We start from the raw sequence: 21,196 nt of genomic DNA on the forward strand, positions 1-21,196 counted from the left end.
TTAAAAACCGATGAAAACCAGTAAAAATTGAAATAAATGGCTGTGAACATCTAAAAAAATGAATATCTAATGGGGACAACATTGATTTAGACGAATAAGTAAATACAAGCGTGCTGCGCCCGCTCCCAGTGGGCTTCCCCCGCTCTTTTTAATGCAGGTCCACAGAGGGATAGGCGCGTTTCTAATTTTAAAATGTGGAAAAAAAGGTAGGGTCTTATGTACACATTTAATTGGAATGTTATGTACAAATTGAGGTCAGAGGACCTCTTTAAATACAACATTAGAAGTAATTACACTATCCTCTGTCAAACGCACATGATGACTCATACTTAAGTATCAACAGGAGACTTGAATGTGGAATCAGCCGCATTTTGATAAAAGTTATTTAAAGAATGCGAGATATTGTTGCAAATGAACAAATGTATCAGTTTGTGCGCCGTTAACGTCAGGAATATTTACCGTTTTTTTTAAATTATTTAAAAACCAATTTTAGGAAACAATAGCAATATTTAGGAAGTAAGATATACCGTCGCATGTTCCCTGATAAATTCTGTGCATTTTGGTACCTCATTTGTAGAGTTTGGTTGCGTATAAGTTGAGGAAAAGGTATCTATACAGAATAAATAATATAGAAGATATTTTTCAGGAAAACAAATCCCGTTATTTTCTAAACACACCACGTATGCGATGGCAAGTAACGAGGCCAAAGGGATCGATACAGGACACTTATTTCTTTCTGACAACTGTCTTGAATTCCTATTGTCCTTTCAATGATTCTGATTATGTATGGAGAGTTCATCGAATAAAAGTATCTCTGTTTAACTTTCAGCTATCGCTTTTAATGAGTAGCATCACGGGTCTGGTGCTGGGTCATACTACATAAAACAGCGAAACGTTGGCCGAAAATAAAAAGTCATATTTTTATTTTGTGTAATTATTTTGTGACAACATTATGTCATGCAAACCAGTCCTGAAAAATGCAACTGAATTTTCAGGAAAACGTCGCGAAAAAGGTAATATTTTATCCTGGCAATCAACAAAAACTGTGGTTTTTCACAGTAAGTAATGATTTAAAATCAACACGAAAATAACTACAATCTCGACTCTAACTTGAGGAAACGCATTCACTGAAAATAAATGCGCTGAATGATAGCTATGGATAAAATGTCTGATTTTCCAATCCATACATGAAAGCAACAATTTTTAAACATCACTTACGGAATGTTGCATTTACTTTTAATACAGTGCAATGAAGTGTATTATGGTATACTTAATAACTTCAAAAATTTGTACCGACGAGATTATTTAAAGGTATTTATGTGGTGGGTAAAAAATATGCTGGAGCTCTACGAATATAGTGCTCCTACACCTAAATTTTAACGTGTAACTTCAGTATTGTATTTTTTCCGAGGCCTCGCCTTCCACTCAATCCTCACTTAACACACTACACTGAATTTTGAGTATGATTCCGCGATAGCATTTAGTTCCGCAACAGTTCCGAGATGTTTCTCGAAGTTCGAGTCCTTTGTAGGATGCAAGACGAATGAGATATCGTTCAACCGAGGGACCTTTTTTTTCAGAGAGTAACAAGAAAACTTCCCCCCTGTAGGCAATGCATAGACCCCGCGGGAACATAATGAACTTTCTCCGACGTCAAAAGGTGCGGAAACAAAACGACTCCTTCTCAAACACACACGGAGGCATGGAATCGAGGATTCGCACAGACGACGCGACGGAGATAAGACCGTCTTCTGGTGTTGGACCGTCGAGTAGTAAATAGGTGCAAACGGAAGGTGCTGCAGGCATCGCGTTCGGCGAGAATAATCATCAAAACCAAAGAAATCCAATGGTTGGTGAAGGAATAAAAAATAAGAAGGGATCATCATAAAAACGGCTAGCAAAGAGAAAGAGCGAGAGAACATTTGCCGAAGACGAAGAAAAACGATGAGGAGAGATATATTTTTTAAAAACACTCACAACGATGAGAATTATAGCCGGCGGAAAATTGAAAACACATGGCCTTATCGGATATTTTTATAAAACACAAGATTAAAGGCGAAGCCAAGGATTTGAGCTCGGAATAAAAAAGACAGATGGGGTTCAGATAAGGGTAGAAAAAGCTCGGAAGCTTAAAGGGAAATGGAAGTTTAGAAAACTCTAACAATTCCGAAGCGATAAATTACCGCAAGCCGAAACGGAAGCCTTTCAGGTGAAGTGCTAACGATAAGCCTGACATAGCAAAATTAACGAACCAAGGAGAAGCATAGCATAAGAAAATTATTCAGTCGTATATTTTACAAAAAATATAACTTTTCCGGCGAAAGGAAGGAACGCTAATGTGAAAGATATATTTAGCTGACTAATAATAATCGGATTTGAGCCAGTATCAGTTCACTGACTACACCAATGACACGAAGGTATTTAAAATAACGAAATTTCCATTTTTAGAGACAAGAATAGGAAAAAGCAAATAAATTAATCGCTAAGTGCCAACAAAATTTCAATAATACCGTGTTCAGAGCTAGATGGAATTTCAAATTGATACATGAAGTCTTTTTGCAACCTTAGGAGAGACTGCACTTCCTCAAACACGGTTTTCGCTAAATAAAACGATACCACAGACGATATTTTACAAAAAAATCGAACATTAGCAAAAAATCATGCAAAACTGTATGAAAGATATGAAAAATCAAACAAAATGTTTCGCGGGCAGATATAGTCGATGTTAGCAACTTTATTAATTTATACAGAATTTTGCATGTGACATTCGGCCGGCCTTGACTGTTTTGGTAATTGATTATTGTATTAAGAAATTTCTGTATTATGATTAATTGTGAAAATAGTTTACTCTGCTATTGTATTTTCAAGTAGGGTGAACCTAAAGTTATGGAAAAATAAACGAAGAGATGTTTTATTTCCAAAATAAATTGTCCCTCAAAAATTGTTCACAGTGTTATTTAACGGCAATCAGGTTATAGATAAGCCTCTAAGCATTATTTCCCGATAAAGAGCACTGAAATGGGCCCAGCCGTACCTTCACTAAAACCCCTCCAACTCGACCATCAGCACATGTGGACGGAGAGGAAGATGAACGACGATGAGCTCCACGGGTTTTAAAATCTCTCACCCACTCAGTACTCCATCCAAACTGTTTCCTCCCTTTCTCTTTTAGAAGTTTTATTTTCTCACCAACCATTTCGAGCACTTCGTCGTTACTCCACCTCTCCAACCACTTACTTCACCGTATTTACTATATCTCACACTAACATCACAAACGCCCTTAAACGACGCACAGTATAGATATTAGTGGCCGACAGGAGGTTTTTCTATTGTAGTAACATTCTTGGGTAGATATAAGTTCAAATAAAACCTTAATTATCATTATTATTACTATAGTATTCTACCGATTAAGGTAGGTTTCCATGGAGTACTAAAGAAGTGATCTGGAAGCCTCTCTTTCCTTCCAGCACTGCCTTCTTCAATTCACTGCAAGGCCTAATCCCTTTCAATCTATCTAAAAATCCTATTCTTTTCCATCCCCTTTCTCATTTCCCTACCGTTCTACCCTATAACACCATTTTCAACATCCCCTCCTAAGCACTAACTCCATCCATACCTTCTGTCTCCTCCGTATCTCATCTAAAAGCTGCCTTTCCTCGCCAACCATATCCAGCAATTCGTCGTTCCTTTTCCTCTCCGTCCATTTCACCTTCTCCATTCTTCTCCATACCCACATCTCGAAGGCTTCCAATCTTTTCTCGTCTTCTTTACTCAGTGTCCACGTTTCCGCACCGTAGAGAGCTACACTCCAAATCAAACTCTTCACTAACCTTTTCTTTACAACTCTTACATAACGATCCTCATTCTTGGGTGCATCACAAAAACATTTGAGCCCGGCTTCGTCCACAGGCCAGCACCGATCACGAAATCTAAACACCACACCTTGCCAAACGTGCACTGCCTCCGGAGACTAGAATTCGTGGACCTACGTTGAAAGTAGGCAAAAAAATGATTTGTGTTCCATGTCCAAACAGGCATCATTCCCTCGATTCATGGACACGCATCGGTCTTCATTAAAAACCTGTCGCTTGAAGCTCTGCCCGGGCGGAAGAATTCGTAAAAGCGTCCCGTTTCGAGACATGCATTCTGTTTGATGAAGCATATGCGAGACAAAGAGGAGGAGAGAAATAATTTAAAAGATATGAAGATCTGGAGAGCGCCAGGAGGGGGAAAGAAGAAGACTGAAATAAAGCGCGTCAAATCTCACGGGAGGACGAAACAAATGAGTAGCTCGCGCTAGGGAGAAATATCGCTAAGATGGGAGAATAAGGCGCATTAACTTTTTTAATCAGAGATTTTTTGTATTGTAATTTTTTTCATGTAATTTTTTGCAGGAAAGATTCATCACTTATCTCCATCTAATTTTCTTTTTCTTACAGGTACTGAGTGACATTCCCTTAGAATTTATTGTATTTGTAGATAGGTTTACATTAGCTCTCTCAGGTTTTCGCAGGTTTTTCACGCCCCCCTTCTTGTTTGGGCGTTTTCCTGCACTGGGTTTTTTTTCCAATAAGAACGACAGTCAATATCCTTAGGTTTTCCGCACGTTTGCTAACATCTTTTTACACTTGATAATGGTAACTTTTTTAAATTATAATTTTATTTGTTGATTGAAAATGGAACTTCTATGTCTCTTCATGTAATTTCTTCATGTAATTTTCTTTAAATTTCTTCTCTGCATGTAATTTCATGAGCAACTTCATTATTAGAGATGCGTGAAAATCGCAAATGCGATGTGCGAAAATAAATGCGACATAGATGCGATGACTGGACTTTTATGATATTTTTACGCAAATTTGCCTTTTAAACGGCAAAATTCGTACATTTTGTGCCGAGCGCAGTTTAAATGCTCCGCCGACACTCACCGCTTAAAGCATGCGAGCGACTGGCCAGCTGCTAGTTGGCTGGGACTCTACGTGGCCGCGAACTACTAGCGGGCGCGGGGAAGCTACATCTCCGCCAATATATGTCTTAGCCCTTAATTTATTATTTTTCTACAACATAATTGTTTAAAATATTCTGTATTTTGCCATATAACTGTTTCACTACATTTTATCGTCATCTACCTCACTAAGAAAATAAAAAATAGACGCTACAAAATGCGATAAACTTTTATTGAAAGTTTATCGGGTTCATTCCGCGTTGACTCATATTTTGCGGACCAAAAAAAATACGAGTCAACGCGGAATGAACCCGAAAAACAATCACCAACACTTCAATTGTGTTTTTTATTCAGTCAAAATAAATCATTCTCCCTGATGAATATGGATGAGTCGCACCTTGGAAGGTTGGTGATACAAAAGTGTTTAAACCGGAGGTAACCCCGGGAAAGGCCTCACGCAAAAGACCACTCCCGTTCCCTGAAAATGGGCGCCAAACGAGTCGGTGATTCATGTTCGTAAGGGAAGGGATAAAAAGAGTTCGAGGCAGAGTAGGGGTTGGGTTTTTATGGGAGGGTCGACGGGGTATAGGCCGTGTTTCTCCATTCAGGGATCGGGTGGGGTATACCACGCTAGTGCGTCTAATTTTACTGTCATTCCGGAAAAATGCGCTCCATAGATTATTTCAGTCGAGCGCACGGTTATAGGTCGCCAACCATATCCCCTTCCCTGTGGCCCCTGTTCCGGGGACATCCCATCCCACCCTCTCTACTCATCGGTTTCGAAATATATGGAGCAGAAATATCATTCGAAGAAATACGCGCGGCGCGACGGCATCCGGAAATATATCTGTGAGCCGGGAAATTAAGATCAATAGCGACACGACCGAACTCGAAATGTTACATAATTATGAGGGGAAAATTAATTTGGCACCGGATTATTTCCGATCGGCAAAAACACTGGCTCCACCCGCGAGTGTCACGACAGGATAGTCTCCCCCGTATATCATACAAAGCATATGTTTATCCATTGGGAACACGGCGATTTATTTGAGACTGACAGGAATAATCTTCACCTGCAAACGTATTCCATCACCAACAAGGGAGCAAAGTATGCGACTAACATTCTCAAGATGGGATAAAAACGGATATACTTCTCAGTCATTTCGACCACTCACATTAAGGTCTAATGTTCTTTAATATCCTCATAATTAACTTTTCAGGATTAACTCTCATGTTCACGGCTAGGAGCCAAACCAAAGGAGGCATAGTAAGCGCGAAGCGATTTCAAACCTAAACTACACCAGTGTTTTGTGCGATTTGATGCCTAAGTCCAAAGGTCCTACGGAGAATTCAAGGTACCGTTGGTATTTCTTCTGTAAGGCTTTGCACTTTCCCGGCGAACAGAATATTTAAACTTGTCTCGGGATTTCTCGCGGGTAAGGTATTCTAAGAGCGCCGACGTTTCAGTGGCCGTGAGAATGGGTAACGAGTCGGAACCCGAAACGTCGGCGCTCTCAGAAAATCTTACCCGGGCGGAAACCCGAGAAAAGTTTAGGTATTTCTTCTGTTCTCGATAGAAGAAAAATAAGCAAAAACTAAATTGAATAATTTATTTATCATAGTTCTTACACTTTACCCTCGTCAAATATAGGTAAACTCTCATCAACTAAGTTAATAAGTTACATGCTTTATAACATTACACTCGCTCATATTGGATCCTCGCTGTATTTCCAGGTTATACAGAAACGAAATATTAAGAGAGATATTGTGCCAAACGAATAGGTATGGGAATTTGTTTTTCCCCCGAGCAATAAAAGAATTCAATAAATGCTAAGCGGAACCTCATACGCGCATCTACATTTTCATTCTATTTTGTGGCTGGTGTCCTACCATCCCCGCCACATACCTATTGAGGAGGCAAGCGGGCTTTTATGTAGATTCAGACGAGGATCGAATATAGCCACAGGAGGTCTTCTCTGAAATGTCCAGCTAAAAGCACATAGGTATGATAAAAATAGAGCCACAGATATAAAAAAGCAACAAATGAATGGACATGCAACCTCATTTGTTCTTAAAAGGACTAATAATAATTATGACATAAAATAAAGCTTCAAAAGGAGAATTTTTCTTTATGGGAGCGAGGTAATGTGAATGGGTGCAGAGAAGTAAAAGAGTGTAAACATCCGAATTGTGGTGATACCGAAGAATAATGGGGATAAAATGGATCGGAAATAATAAGGAAGAATTTACAAGAGAAGTTAAAAGTGGGAGAAAAGAGAAATCTCCCAAAAACCTTAAGAAGAAGACGGGAAACTTGTTGGTCACATTATGAGGCATGATGGCCTGATGAAAACAATCGTAGGACAGGTGGAAGGGAAGAAGGGCAAGGACGACCCCACAGGACTTACATAGAAGAAAAGTTACACAGGAGAAAACGTCACTATGAATAGGCTTGCGTATAGGAGACGGAAATGTAGAGCTGCGTCAAACTTGTCTCAGGGTTGTTTGCTTATGATTATGAACATAAATTAATACGGGGATGCTTGCAAATATTCTAAAACGTTTAGAGGATGACTCTCCGTTCGGGAACACTCCGCCGCGAATTGCACGAGATTATTAATCAGAAGTCCTTAATCCGCGGGCGACTCAATCGATTCTTTCCATATGCCGGGATGATGCATTAGGCTCATGCAAGGGGATGGCGTCATCATATTCCGACCGCCATGGAAAGCGAATCTCAAGAGAGAACTGATGTCATTCAGCACGAGGACATGAAGAGGTCTTCGCTCAGATTCCCAAAGACGAAAGAAAGTCATCTTCTCAAGTATGAAAGGAGAGACTAAATTCATATTCATTTGATCACCCTCTACTCCATGGATGAGCTCGTTCACCGAGTGTTATAAATTATCCTACGTCATAGAAAATCTGGTAAGATAAATTCGTATATGGTACGATGTGGTGGAAATAGGGTGGTTTCCTATTATTTTTTATTGCCAACATCGAAAGATTATTTCTCCTGGAGAACGTATTTCACGCTTTTAGATTTTTAAATGACGATATCTATTTTTCGCAATTAATTGAAAAGTGAAAATTCTCAAGCTCGCGAAAAAGCGACGGCTAAGTATGAATGCTGGGAAAATCCCGTGTGACATCATTCTGGTTCCCGCTGCCGCCAAATGAGGTGGCCTTTGGGCGAGAATATATGCGCCGCTGAGATGCAGGCTGCTAGCAGGTAGCAGAGAACCCTGCTGATCCAGGATTTGTTTCTGGGGGGGCACAAGCAAGGCCGTGTCCAGGATTTTGTTCTGAAGGGGGGCACAAGGATACATTTACATGTACATAATACCCTGCGAGCCACCCCTAGGGTGTTTTGCAGGGGGTGATCAATCACCAGCATGCAATTGGACTCCCACATGCACACCACACGGTCCAAAAAAAGTCACGTATGCTAAAACATTATACTACCCTATGCTGTTAGAAATAATAATAAAATTAAGAAACATGCATTAAGTTTTGCATAGGTTAGTAGGCTACACTACAAGTTATACAATCTATTTATGAGTTCTATCGCTGCCGTTATATTCTCTTATTGATCGTGGAAAAAAGACATTCTGAATCTGTCATTTCTAAAATATCTCTGATACCTCGTAATACAAAACGAACGCAACGATAATGGGACTTTATTAAAATCTTCTATATTTTTTAAGGTTCTTGGGTGGGGTACGTGCCCCCGTGCCTCCCCCCCCCCCTAGATCCGCCTATGGCTGGGATAGCAAAGGTGGAAAAGGTGCTGCATCGCTACTTTAGTGACCTGAAGGAGCTGACTGCAACGCTGGCGATAATGTCGTCCAGAGGAAATATGGTTCGACGCGGCTAATCATAATTTCAAGCCTCAAAAATAGCTCTTCGTGCGAAAATGTCCACGGTCAGCTAAAGAAGGATTTATTGAAAGAGTAGATATGGTGATAAGCACTGCAAAAATTCACTCATACCTTCGAAGAACGACCCCAATATTTATCAACAAACAACTTCCAGACCTGAACCCTTCAAAGACGAATTAAGTGGCCTCAAGTGTTTAAATCTGAAACGATATCGCTTTATCCTGCCGCATAATCTGAATGCGCTAGCATACAGAGATTAATTTAATTCTGTCATGCACAAAATGTGCAAGGTGAAAATTGATAAGGGAGATAAAATGTACTCTATATTCATCAGGAATAAATAATTCTCAAAACTAACTCTGTTTTCCAAACCTCCGCATTGCATTCCAAGAGTAGATAAAGACTCGAAAATGAAAAGGAGACTACGTTGATTTCCACAAATTTATTTTGTCCGTACGACATGTTTCGAAACCAAAGAGGTCCTTATCAAGTACAAAAATTGAATGGTAAGGAAACACATATACTCTTTTTTACCATTCAAATTTTGTACTTGATAATGACCTCTTTGGTTTGAAACATGTCGTACGGACGAAATAAATTAGTGGAAATCAACGAAGTCTCCTTTTCATTTTCGAGTATTAACTTCCACATAGTTGAGCCTAATACAATTGAACGAAGTAGATAAAGAATTTATCTTAAAACCTGCACGAAAAAAAATACCTTGGAAAACTATTACTCCCAATATCCTTAAGAAATAGTATCCTAAATATATCCTCTCCTTATTCTCGCAAAAGTTTGAAACGCTTCAATTCGGGGAGTATTTTTCCACAATGGAACTGTGAAGTGAAGCCGGCAGAGGGGACTAGAAAGACTCTTTATGGATCCTTCCGAGAACGGAAAATTTTTAAGGGATTTTTCTTTTTCTGGCTGGAAGGGGAAATAGCGAGATCAAACCATTTATTGGCTCAAAGTTCCACCATAAAAGTAAATCGTTCGTAGTACAGTGATTACTGAAGAAATTCCTTCGAGGAGCACGCGTATTAGATAAAATAAAGCGGATGGGAATCAAGTCAGTCACTCCCATTCAATTGGCACGAATTATTTACGTGCTTTAAACCAACTTTTCTCTTTCGAAGAAATAATTAAGTCGTCCTACAATTGAAGCACCATCCGATTTGCTAGCGTTTCTTTGGGAGCTTGTATTCCTAGGTATCACATTACGTTTTGCTAGAGCTACATTCTTTACGCTGATGCTAGCCCTTCTTTTACAGCAGTGGAAATTTGTGACTCAGAATATGATGAAAACTATAAAATAAATATACCGGATTGTTTTGAAAAGAGAGGTATCGTGAACTGAGCTAATAGCGCATACGTGTTGTAAGCATAACAAGCACAGAGACATTATACTAACCAATCTTAATTAAATACTACGCAAAAGAAATCCCAGGAGTAATAGTTGTCCGTTTAATCGCATATAAATTTCGGTCCACCACATGAGAACACTTTAGTTGTTATCTATTAGCTGCCGAAGTAGGAATATATTGCTAATTAACAATAATGACCAACGCAGAATAGGAAATGAAACACGAATTAACAGCGGTAGTATCAGTATGTTTTACTACGTACTTTATATACTTACACTACCATTTTTTTAACCGTGCACAATAAATATTTTTATCACCATTTTAGAAATCTATATAGCACTCAACTTGCACGTTCTCCAGCAAACTCGTAATTTTTAGAGTTTAAAATCATGAAACTTTCATTTCATATTTGTTGGAGGAAGAGAGTAATAATTCTTAAACTTCTTCCGGGGGCAATAGCCTTCAAAAACTGGGAGGTGTAGCAATTGCACACACCGACAGTAGCAATCAGCATCCATCATCAACACCTCGCCTCAACAAATCACTTAGGGTCGGACAGCGTCACTTTCAAGGACCACTATGCGAAAGCACGAGTTCAATGCATCACGCAGAGATAATTTTTAGCTGACTGGTGATATAGTTTATGTCACCTCACATCAGAGATAAGACTTAAGAACCCATTTAAGACCAAACGCTAGTATGAAACTGTTTTCTTGCTTTCAAAAAAAGGAAAAAAAATTCCAAGGCATAATACATGATATAAAAGCGCAAGTTCAATGCATCATCCAGAGATTTTACGTCGACAGCAAATATAGTTTATGTCAGCTCACATCTAAGATAAAACTAAAGCATACATATATAAGCAGGTGTTCGTATGATAATGATTTATTATATAGAAAGCCACTGCGTTCCATACCTGTGAGACGTGGAAATACAGTGCAGATAAAGGCAATTAAAACCAAAGATCCTTGGACAACTGCAGCCTTTTCTAACAACTTCTACGGTCAAGATAAACCAATTAATTCCAGACGCAAATAATTCAGCAGCGGGTGCTCGGCCACAGAGAGTTGAGAAGATCTTACCTGAGAAAGAGAAAAACAAATTCGTTAGTTTCTTCAGTACTGCAAGAAGAGTCCAAATGTAGGGAAATATTATAAGGTAAGGTAAAACGTCTGTTTCAAAGACTCTATTGTGCATATGCTTACACAAATGAATTCGAATTACAATTAAAAAGTTTTCAGCGTTAAATACAGGAAAGAGGAATCCATTCTCTAAGGATATTGAGTAATTACGGATGCAAAGAAAACACAATACCATCCACAAAAGTATAGATACTGGGATTTTAAAATTGGCTAACCAGCCATTGATTGGAAATGAACACACCAATATGTCAGACATGAAGTTCATGGACATTAAGTCTCATGGTTCTTAATATCTGAGCACCGAAGGTTGCATTGATAGCTTTTATTTAAATATTAATCAAAAAACACAAATAAAAGCATTACATTTTAGTAAAAAAAAATGAGAAAATATAACTGAAAAAAGATCATGCAAGCTTATAAAGTGATGCTTTTATTCCGATTTAAAGCAACTGCGTTTAATTATAACAAATGCAAAGATGCGGAACACGACACATCAATTTTACCTATCAGCCCCACCTGTCTCCAATCTTATATTGATATAATGAAATGAATAATGAAACACGAGATAAATAAAATGACCGATTTGTTTAATTTGATCGTGGCACATAATGGCAACAGACGTACTGAATCCATGAAAAGGGTGGTTTCCTATTATTTTATATTGCCTAAATCGAAATATCGATGTAAAACTCCTGTCTACTAGTATAGAAACTAGGACCCTGTGACGTCACGTGGAGTGGCATCGCATGGGCGCCAATCTGGCCTTTTTTAAATGAGGTTAAAATTAGCCATGCCATTCGTCTATACCATTGCCATTCGCCATGGGATTTCTAAAACCATATAATTTGTATATTATGAATACACTAATGGTGGGTAACGAATCGCAATCAATGCCTTTCGTTTTCTTTGAAGAAGGAAACTACCCTAATGTCTGCGCACATCCTGGCACTCAGACGGAGTGATCAGAGGGCCTCATTCGAGTTTTCCTTCGACCTCAGGCGCACATCCTAATTGCACGCGTGCATAATTTTCGTATCGCTTATTTTTAGGCGCATGGCGCTCTTTTCGCCGAGGCGATACTATTTCGGTCGGAGGCTGGTCATTTGGCAGCCGATCATCGGAGCCGCGCCCGCCTCGAGCGGGGATTTCATCCTTGAATCGCCGTCGACGCCTCCTCCGCCACCTCGCACACTGAGGCTGCATCGCGGCATCGCCATCACACGTGTCGACGCGGATTGATTCTCCGTCATCACCATCGCAGAATCGCAAGGTATGAAGCGACCTTCGTCTCCCGCTCCTACTATAAGAATAGGGTAGTTTCCTTCATCAAAGAAAAGGAAAGGCATTGATTACGATTCGTTTCCCAACAATAGTGTATTCATAATATACAAATTATATGATTTTAGAAATCCCAGTTCAGACGAATGGCAATGGTCAATTTTAACTGCATTTGAAAAAGGCCGGATTGGCGCCCATGCGATTCCACTCCACGTGACGTCACAGGGACCTAGTTTCTACACGAGAGGATAGGAGTTTTATATCGTCTGAGGTTACCAATGCATGAATGAGGCACAGAGCACAGGGAAACATGTCTTAATAATCACCTATTAAAACTGGCTATGGTCGGTAAGTTTCCTTCGTTTGATAGGGTAATAATAATCCTTATTTAAGCCAAGCCCTACCTGCTGGCAGGGTACTCTGCTACCTGCTAGCATCCTGCATCGTATCAGCGATCAAAGCCTCGCCTCAAGGTCACCTCACAGGGCGGCAGCTGGGACCAGAAATACGTCACACGGACTTTTACCCATCATTCCTACTTAGCCGTCGCGTTTTCGCGCGCTTGAAAATTTTCACTTTTCGTTTAATCGTGAAAAATAGATATCGTCATTCGAAAATCTAAGAGCGTGAAACGCGTACTCTAGGAGTAATAATCTTTCTATTTAGGCAATAAAAAAATAATAGGAAACCAACCTATTGCGATTACAGGAGACCGTTAGAGTAAGGAATAATATTTATTATTATTTATACATGACCATCTTGGGCATATAACTATTTAAGATAAAGGCTAATATGATTTACAGCAAATTTATGGAATGAAACAATCTAAAAAAATTTGTAAACGGGGTTCTTGGGCTCCAGCTTAAACCAATAACCGCATCCACACCTCTTAGGCTCCCCTTGCTTCAGCCACATCCAAGCAACACTAGATGAATCCTCTACACATATGCAACCAATTATTCTGGCCTCAAAAGCTGACGGTACGACAGTCGGACAGTCCTTAGTTCCAGGTCCCCGCTTGAAGATTTTCATGTCGAAAGGGTTATCATTTGCAGCGGCCTTGGCCAACAACTCTCTTTTCTCCAAACCGGTGGCATGTTCCATTGGATCCTCCATCATTTGATTGGCACATCTAATTGATGAATACAGGCCATTTCGGCCAGCAGTAACGCTCAATACTCTTCCACACAGGGCAGCCATATCTACGCAGATCGGTAGAGGGCGGGTAGATAGCCGGCCTCTACGAGGTATGTTGAAAAAATATCGGAAATTTTAGTCCTTCGAAAAATATGTGTGGAGATGGATGAATCAAAATATCTCCACTTTAATCTAATTAATTTAATAGTTCTCATAAAGATAGGCCATTTAAAATCACAGTCTCTGACTTAGATACATAGATACAAACATCCCGGCCTCCTTGGCAGCCATTTAAAATACCACTTACGGTCGCAACATTTCGATGGCTAAGTTCTAACAACACGTTTTTCAAAAATTGCAACTTTTCAGGAGAGCAAAAAACATATTTATTTTTTCAGTTGTATGTAATTAGTTGAAATTAAAAACTAAAAATACATAAAACTGAAAAAGAAGCATAGATTTGCTGTCGAACGAGTGCGAATGAGCAGCTTTCTTTTCTCCTTTAAGAGATTGGGTTGGAGTTTGTATTTCATAAAACTAACATCAACTAAACCCACTTGAGCTAGATTGGCTGTGAAAAAATTGACAAAAAGATGCATTAACCTAATCTACTTTCATTCATGGTCTCATGCCCATCAAAAATTCGCAATACTGAGTAAAATATTACACTCTGATGTATTTTTACGAGAGGTATCGTTTTAAATACAAGATGCGATAGCGGCGGATATTTTGGATAATGGCGATTGAAGTTTAGTCGGGAATTGAGAAAGGTCTCGTAATGCCAAAGTGGCAATGGAGTCCAGTTTGAGCCAGAATCAAGACTTGAGGATCGCTCTGGAATATTCTTGTGTAAATATAATGATAATTTAATAATTTTTCCTAATGAATTCGGCGGGAAAATGGAAATTTCTTGTTTTAAAAAACACTAAATATTTTAACAGTACCGTGTCGGAAAACATATCCGATGACTCCTATTCCTTCAACAAACTCCCGGGAATTCTCAAAAAGCCTAGGAGCCATGCATTCCGTCTATGTCTAGCGCTTCCATCAACAGATAAGAGATTTCGAAGAAAATGAAATGCTTTTTTTACATCTCAAGTTAAGGATCTTAATGGGAGAAAAATGAAAAAAATAAACTGTAGTAGAGGAGTTCACGCCAAATATCTCACAGTGGTATCAGGGGAGTGTATCAAGGAGGCAATTATACGCCAAGTCCGACATGCGGCGGCAAACTCCAGGAATGCTACCCTCTCCCCCACATTGGAAAAGGAAAAGAAGAGCCTACAGGAAGAACTTAAATAGAGCCGCAGGATTTCAGAGATCCGCTTTGCCTAGCAATAATTAAGGACGCACCTTGAAATGAATTGTAAATATTTTATCAATTTTTAACAAATAAATTCATTAGAGACGTAATTCCACCCCACTACTATCACAAAACTAATCTTGAATACATAAACATCAACAAGCAAGGAGTCCTTGGCAAAAATATTATCATTTAAGTGCTTTATTTTTTTAGGCAGGTTTGCATGGAGTATTTACGAACAATTTTGGAAGTCATCTTCAATTCAGAATAATTCCCCTTTCATCCTATCGAAAACTCCGATTCTCCCCCTTCTTCTCCCTGGTTTACCCAACATTCTACCCTCTAACCCTGATGTCAGCATCCCTTCCCCGCTCAGTACTCAATCCATTCAAACCTTCTGTCTCCTCCGTATCTCATCTAGAAGCTACCTCTCCTCACCCACCATGTCAAGCACTTCGTCCTTCCTCCTCCTCTCCGTCGACTTCACCTTCTCCATTCTTCTCCACACCGACATCTCGAATATCTGCAGTCTTCTCTCGTCCTCCTTACTAAATGTCCGTGTTTCCTCATCGTGAAGGGCTACACTCAAGATCATAAATGCCACTTAAAAAATCTTTGAAAATAATTTCCTACCTCCTCGAAGGACTAACACCTTCCATGAAAACAATCCTCTTCTTCTCCATTCTTCGTTTACCAATCATCCCTCTCAATACCACGGATTTCAGCATGAAACTAGGTAATTCTCCTTCCATGCCTCCATCTCTTCTTGGCAACCACATTTGATCGGTAATTTTATGTTGAATGATTTCTTAAACTGTTAAAAACTCATTGTTTCCATTTCAGCAAGCAATTACCTAATTGACCACAATAATTATCTAGTTGATTAGCAATCCACCAACCCATTGTCTAGACTAGATGAAGAAAAATCACTAAAAATCGTAGACGAAGAGAAAAGAAAAAATTTCCACCAGAAAATAGTTCAAAATTTTACACTCAAAGCGACTTCTTCCACCTTTCCATTTTATCCTTTCCCACCCATCACCAAGGCATCCGAGGTCGACCAGCTCCAAACACAAAAAAGGTAGTTGTCATGATGGATGAAAGAGTACAACAGAATAAATTGAAAATTGTAAAGCAAATGAAATGGAGGAGGACTTAGCAAGGGTTACAATGATAAGAATAGACCGGGTGCGCTTGAGATGAGGGTTCTGAGAAAAATGCGGAAGCAAGACAGATAGGTGGGCGAGGAGAGAAGGAATGCCACGCCGTGAGAATGTTGGAAGAGAGTCGCGGAGGAAATTAAGGGCGGAAGAATAGGCAGAGGGAATCATTAGGAGTGGAGATAGACAGGAGAAAATATAATAGAAAGAAGCAGAGTAACAGATATTTGGAGGACTGGAATTAGCTGCAGCAGTGGCGAATATAGATAATATTTTGGGGGGGGCAATACCAATAATAAGTTATTTGTAATCACAGTAATTTTTTAAATTATTTTTTGGTAGCTCAATTGAGGAAGCATAAAAAAATTTAGTAGGTTCATTCTTTAAATACTATTCTTTAAAAAAGGTATTCACTTTTTACCACTATTTTAGAAGGCGCATTATGTTTATATCAATTCAGATTAATTATTCTTTCCATTTCTGGAGGGGAGGGCTGGGCCCATCCCTTGTATTTGCCCCTGAGCTGCAGACAGCAAAATTAGATGGAAAAGAAATATAATAGGCAATAGAAAATGCGATATCTGCTGAGGCAAAATGCCAGTCTATTTTATAAAAGTTATGAAAAAAAAATGCATTGATGAAATCCATTAAGTTCACCCACCCACACATTCAGTGACTTACCCCAAAGGTTGGTTTTAACATGTGAGGGTAGAATTCACCCCAGACTCAGCCAGAGGCATTTATCACACATTAAAGGTATGGCAGTTCCTTTCTCTGGGCCTGGGCCTTCGGGGTGTCTCAAGGCTTCACACGGGATAAGAACCCGGGAGCCTTCCATCATCAGCTGTGCGTTCCACCCACCAAACTACCACGCCCCCCTTATCATTAGCTTACTGTATTTATTTATCGCATGCTTCTCAGCTAAGTGGAAGTCTATCAAATGCAGTCGCAATTATTTTATGTACAGGGTGTCCCATTTATCTTGACCACCCGAAACAACTTTTGTCCAGATGCAAATTAAAAAATATGTCAAGCAAACGTTCATTAGCCGTCAGGAGGACATTAATCAGCATGATTGCCTTCCTTGTATCTTTGTTATTTACAAAGATATGAACAGCGGTATGTCTTTTTTAAATGACACCCTATATTTTTTTATTCGGAAATTCATTTCCTCTCATATAACTCCTCCTGTTCATATCTTTGTAAATAACAAAGCTACAAGGAAGGCCATCATGCTGATTAATGTCCCCCTGACGGCTAATTTGCTTGACACATTTTTGAATTTGCATCTGGACAAAAAGTTATTTCTGGTGGTCAAGATAAATGGGACACCCTGTATAATAAGTTTCCACAATGAGATATTGAGAGTAAATTCGTGAGAGGGTAAGGTTTGGAAATATCTTGTAGGTGTTGCGCTTTAAGGAACTGGAAAGGTGACGCTGAGGAAAGAGGACGAGGAAAGTCTGGAGGCGATTGAGGTGCGGAGGAGACAGAAAGTATGGAAGAAGCGAGAGCTGAGCGGAAAGGGGATGTTGAATACATTGCTGGAGGGGAGAGTGTTGATTCATTTTTGTAATCCTTGCTCTTATGATGGGAGGAGAGACAGGTTGTGGTGATCGGCATAATGCTCCAAGTAAAACTACATTAACCGGAAGAATAATTCAATGAATGAACCGATAAATAACAGGCAATAACAACTGTCAGATTGCCGGTTGATCTATGTGTATTATAAATAAGTTGTTTTACAAAAAAAATAAATTTGTTATGTAATTAATTTTACGCAGGTATTTAAGTAGATGGAAGGAATTCACAGGGACGCGATGACAGTTGAAGGGAGGGCTGCGCTCCGTGAGTCGCCGAAAGGGTGCGCGGTGCGATTCGCAACATTTCCTCATCCGCGCGTTTGGAAACAAAAGATGAGGAAAGGAGGGGAAGTTGGCGAAGGGAGGGGAGGGGGAGAAATGGATGGGGGAGGGGAGAATGCGCGGAGGGGGCACTAGAGGGCGCAGCCTTTTATTTCCGCCACCAAGGCAACGATAGGGGAGGGAATACAGGTACCAACGGCAGAGAGAATGTAGGTATCGTTTACAATGGTATTCTTAATGAGAGAGTTCAATTGAGGTTAACTTTTATTCCTTGTCATACGCCTCATTCAATGCACATTCATTATACACCAATTTAAATTCATTAAAAATATTTATGCTCCAGGGAAACAGTATTTTTTAAGACCGATTTTCAGGAAATAATTGCCAGGAAACAATAATAAGATTCGAACCTCAATTATCGCGTTAATCTCCAAAATAAGGGACAAATGGCAATATAAACACTTGTGAGCCTTATATTCAAGTCAAATTCATCCGCTTAAATACTTATTATATTTTGCAAATAACAGTTTTTAAAAAATTTAGCCATACATGGCAAATACTTTTGACTATCAATAAAATATCGGAGATGTAAGATTCTAAATGAGCTGTTGAGCATCGGAACAAGGCCGCCCGAAGTGACGGTAGGTAGGTACAGACAACCGCAGTCTGCGAAATGGACAGGCCGGCATACCAACTCCTCCACTTTTATTTAGACGTCACTCTTTAGACGGAGTTTTAGACAATTACTACCAAGAAACAATATAAAGTTTCTACGCCCCCTACATTATCCTTATGGAAGAATTCGAAAAACATTTTTTTTTTAATTTTCAAATTTGCTCATCTTATTCCCAGGGTCTCTTTCAGCAAAAAAAAACAAGCAATTCTATTCTAGAGAAAAAATAACGAGAGAAATGGCATTTAAAAGTTCATTCCATGAAGCGCATTACGAGCCATCTATAACAACTACTTGATAATTATGATAATATTTACATATTAATTTATCTCTAGGGGGGGGGGTTTATCTCCCAAAACTGCCTAACTGCTCCACTGCCGGCCAGTACGTACATGACCAAGGCTACGCTTGCAGTATCTGGGCGCAGTCCCGCCAAGTTTGCAAAACCCAGGAGATTCTATGAATGAATATTATTTTTAATTTAAGGCATGCTACACGTGATGCGGGGAGGGGATGCTGAAAACAGTGAATGGTTTCGAAAGCATTGAAGCGACCGATTTGGTCCATCATCATTACATACACATAATAAGGTAATGTAGGTTCGAAGATTTTCGCGGCGTTGATTATATGATCTCTGCATTCTCTTCGGGTTTTCACCGCGTCCGTTGGGTTTTGGCGACAACAGTTTCGCTGACATTGCAGGCAGCGTCTTCAGGTCGAAAGGTCAGGTACCAATGGGAGACCAGCAATGAGAGATGGATAACCACCGACCTATGAGAGAGCAGCAGAGGGATGAAGAGGCCTATATTAGGCGGAAATTTTCCGAGTTACTTCAACTTCGACCTGAAGACGCTGACTGCAATGTCAGTGAAAGTCTTTTCCCCAAAACCCATCGGACGCGGTGAAAACCCGAAGGGAATGCAGAGATCACATAATAAGGTAATACCGATTTAAGTGGTTGAGAATGGAAGAGTCTTAATGGACTGCACGCGCCCGATTCTGCACTGGGTATTGGCCAAGAGGGAGGGCGGCGAAGATAGCCGTGTGAAATATCATCAGGGTCGAGAACCACCTCCTCCTCAAATAGTGGGAGGAGTGGCGGAGGGGGGGGGGGCAGTTGAGAGGGGGAATCGGGAGGGATGGGGGAGAGGAGTGGGGGAAGGTTTATCCGAAATGGGAGGGGGCAAGTGGCTGAACACCCCCAAATTCTGCCCTTGCAAAAAAGGTCTAGATACCTTAGATCCAATTACTACCTTGCAAGCCGCCTCAATAGGAACGTGACGGGGTTATAGGATAACATTATTATTATTAAAGTATTCTACCGATTAAAGTAGGTTTCCATGAAGTACTAAAGAAGTGATCTGGGAGCCTCCCTTTCCTTCCAGAATAGCTGACCTCTTCTTCTCCATCTCCTTGGTCTTCTTTCCTTCCTTCATCATTGCTGCAGCTGCTGCTGATGATGATGATGATGATTCGTCTCTGCAAGGATTTCGCATGTTGACGACCCCGAGGACCTTGCCCACCTCGCTGCCGTGCCCGACACCCGCCCTTTACAGACGGGTCCCAGACGATGAGATTCCGAGGCTCATTTGGTTGTACTCCATGTTTTTAGGGAAGAGATAGTTGGTAGGGTTTCCCACTTCCATTCCAACAGTGTTTTTCACGTGACACCACCACGTGGACTACCTTTCGTCTGGCTCCTACCCTTCGACCTATCTGGCATGGGTGGCCCTACCGGGAATAATTTAGAATTAATCCCGCCAGTGCAGCTCTAGGGGTCATAGGAACGCGCAAGCCTTTCCACCGCGACAATGTTGTAGCCCAAGGGAAAGGATAACAACCGTTCACAAATGAAAAGGAATTTTTTAGGGCATTTGTCAAATTCTTTTATCCCACGGGGGAATAATGAATTTCCATACTTATCCGTTGGGCAAAATCTCTCTCTTAATGCACCGTTTCTGTCGGACCAGGAAATGTAGCAAGGTTCTAATGTGATGTTCTCCGTATCGCTATGAAATATATCCATTCTCAACTGCTCAAGTAATCTAAGCCTAGCGCACAGCACCTATTCGGGGCCTATCAACTTCTATCTATACGCTCTCGGCGTTCTAACTATCAACAAGTTATCGGCGTTCCACTTTTCACCGCTTACCTTGTTCATTTGCCAGGCTATTCAGTGGTAGAGATGAAATTGCTATAATCCTTCATCAAAAGGACAATTTAATAACATAAAACACACCAATTGTAGCCGTGAAAAGAGCGATAAATGCAACACATTCATAAAGGATTGTTAATTCAGTCCCCAGTAAAAAAGCAGTGGCACGAATGGTATCGTTGTTCATATCAAACAGTTGAACATGAGAAAGGAGCTCAACAGAATCATATGGCAAGTTAGCGTTTATTATATCGAATTTGTGAAAAAATAAATTTTGTGATTACTTTTTAAAGTTA

At 40.0% G+C, this 21,196-nt stretch overlaps 2 protein-coding genes across 3 annotated transcripts in view; both read right to left on the minus strand.

The window, feature by feature from the left end:
• LOC124161509 (forkhead box protein O) overlaps positions 1-21,196 on the minus strand; it is a 669,559-nt gene that overhangs the window by 406,843 nt on the left and 241,520 nt on the right. The gene's annotated exons all lie outside the window — the stretch shown is intronic.
• On the minus strand, positions 13,433-13,818 carry LOC124160133 (cytochrome c oxidase subunit 5B, mitochondrial-like). The gene has a single exon (XM_046535883.1). The coding sequence runs from the start codon at positions 13,805-13,807 to the stop codon at positions 13,433-13,435; it is 375 nt and encodes a 124-aa protein (XP_046391839.1). The 5' UTR covers positions 13,808-13,818.

This window comes from Ischnura elegans, chromosome 6 (genome assembly GCF_921293095.1).
Source record: "Ischnura elegans chromosome 6, ioIscEleg1.1, whole genome shotgun sequence".
Lineage (NCBI taxonomy): Eukaryota > Metazoa > Arthropoda > Insecta > Odonata > Coenagrionidae > Ischnura > Ischnura elegans.

What these genes read in the sequence shown, in the direction of transcription:
- LOC124160133 (XM_046535883.1), bottom strand. Translation starts at nt 13,807, where the DNA reads ATGGCTGCCCTGTGTGGAAGAGTATTGAGCGTTACTGCTGGCCGAAAT.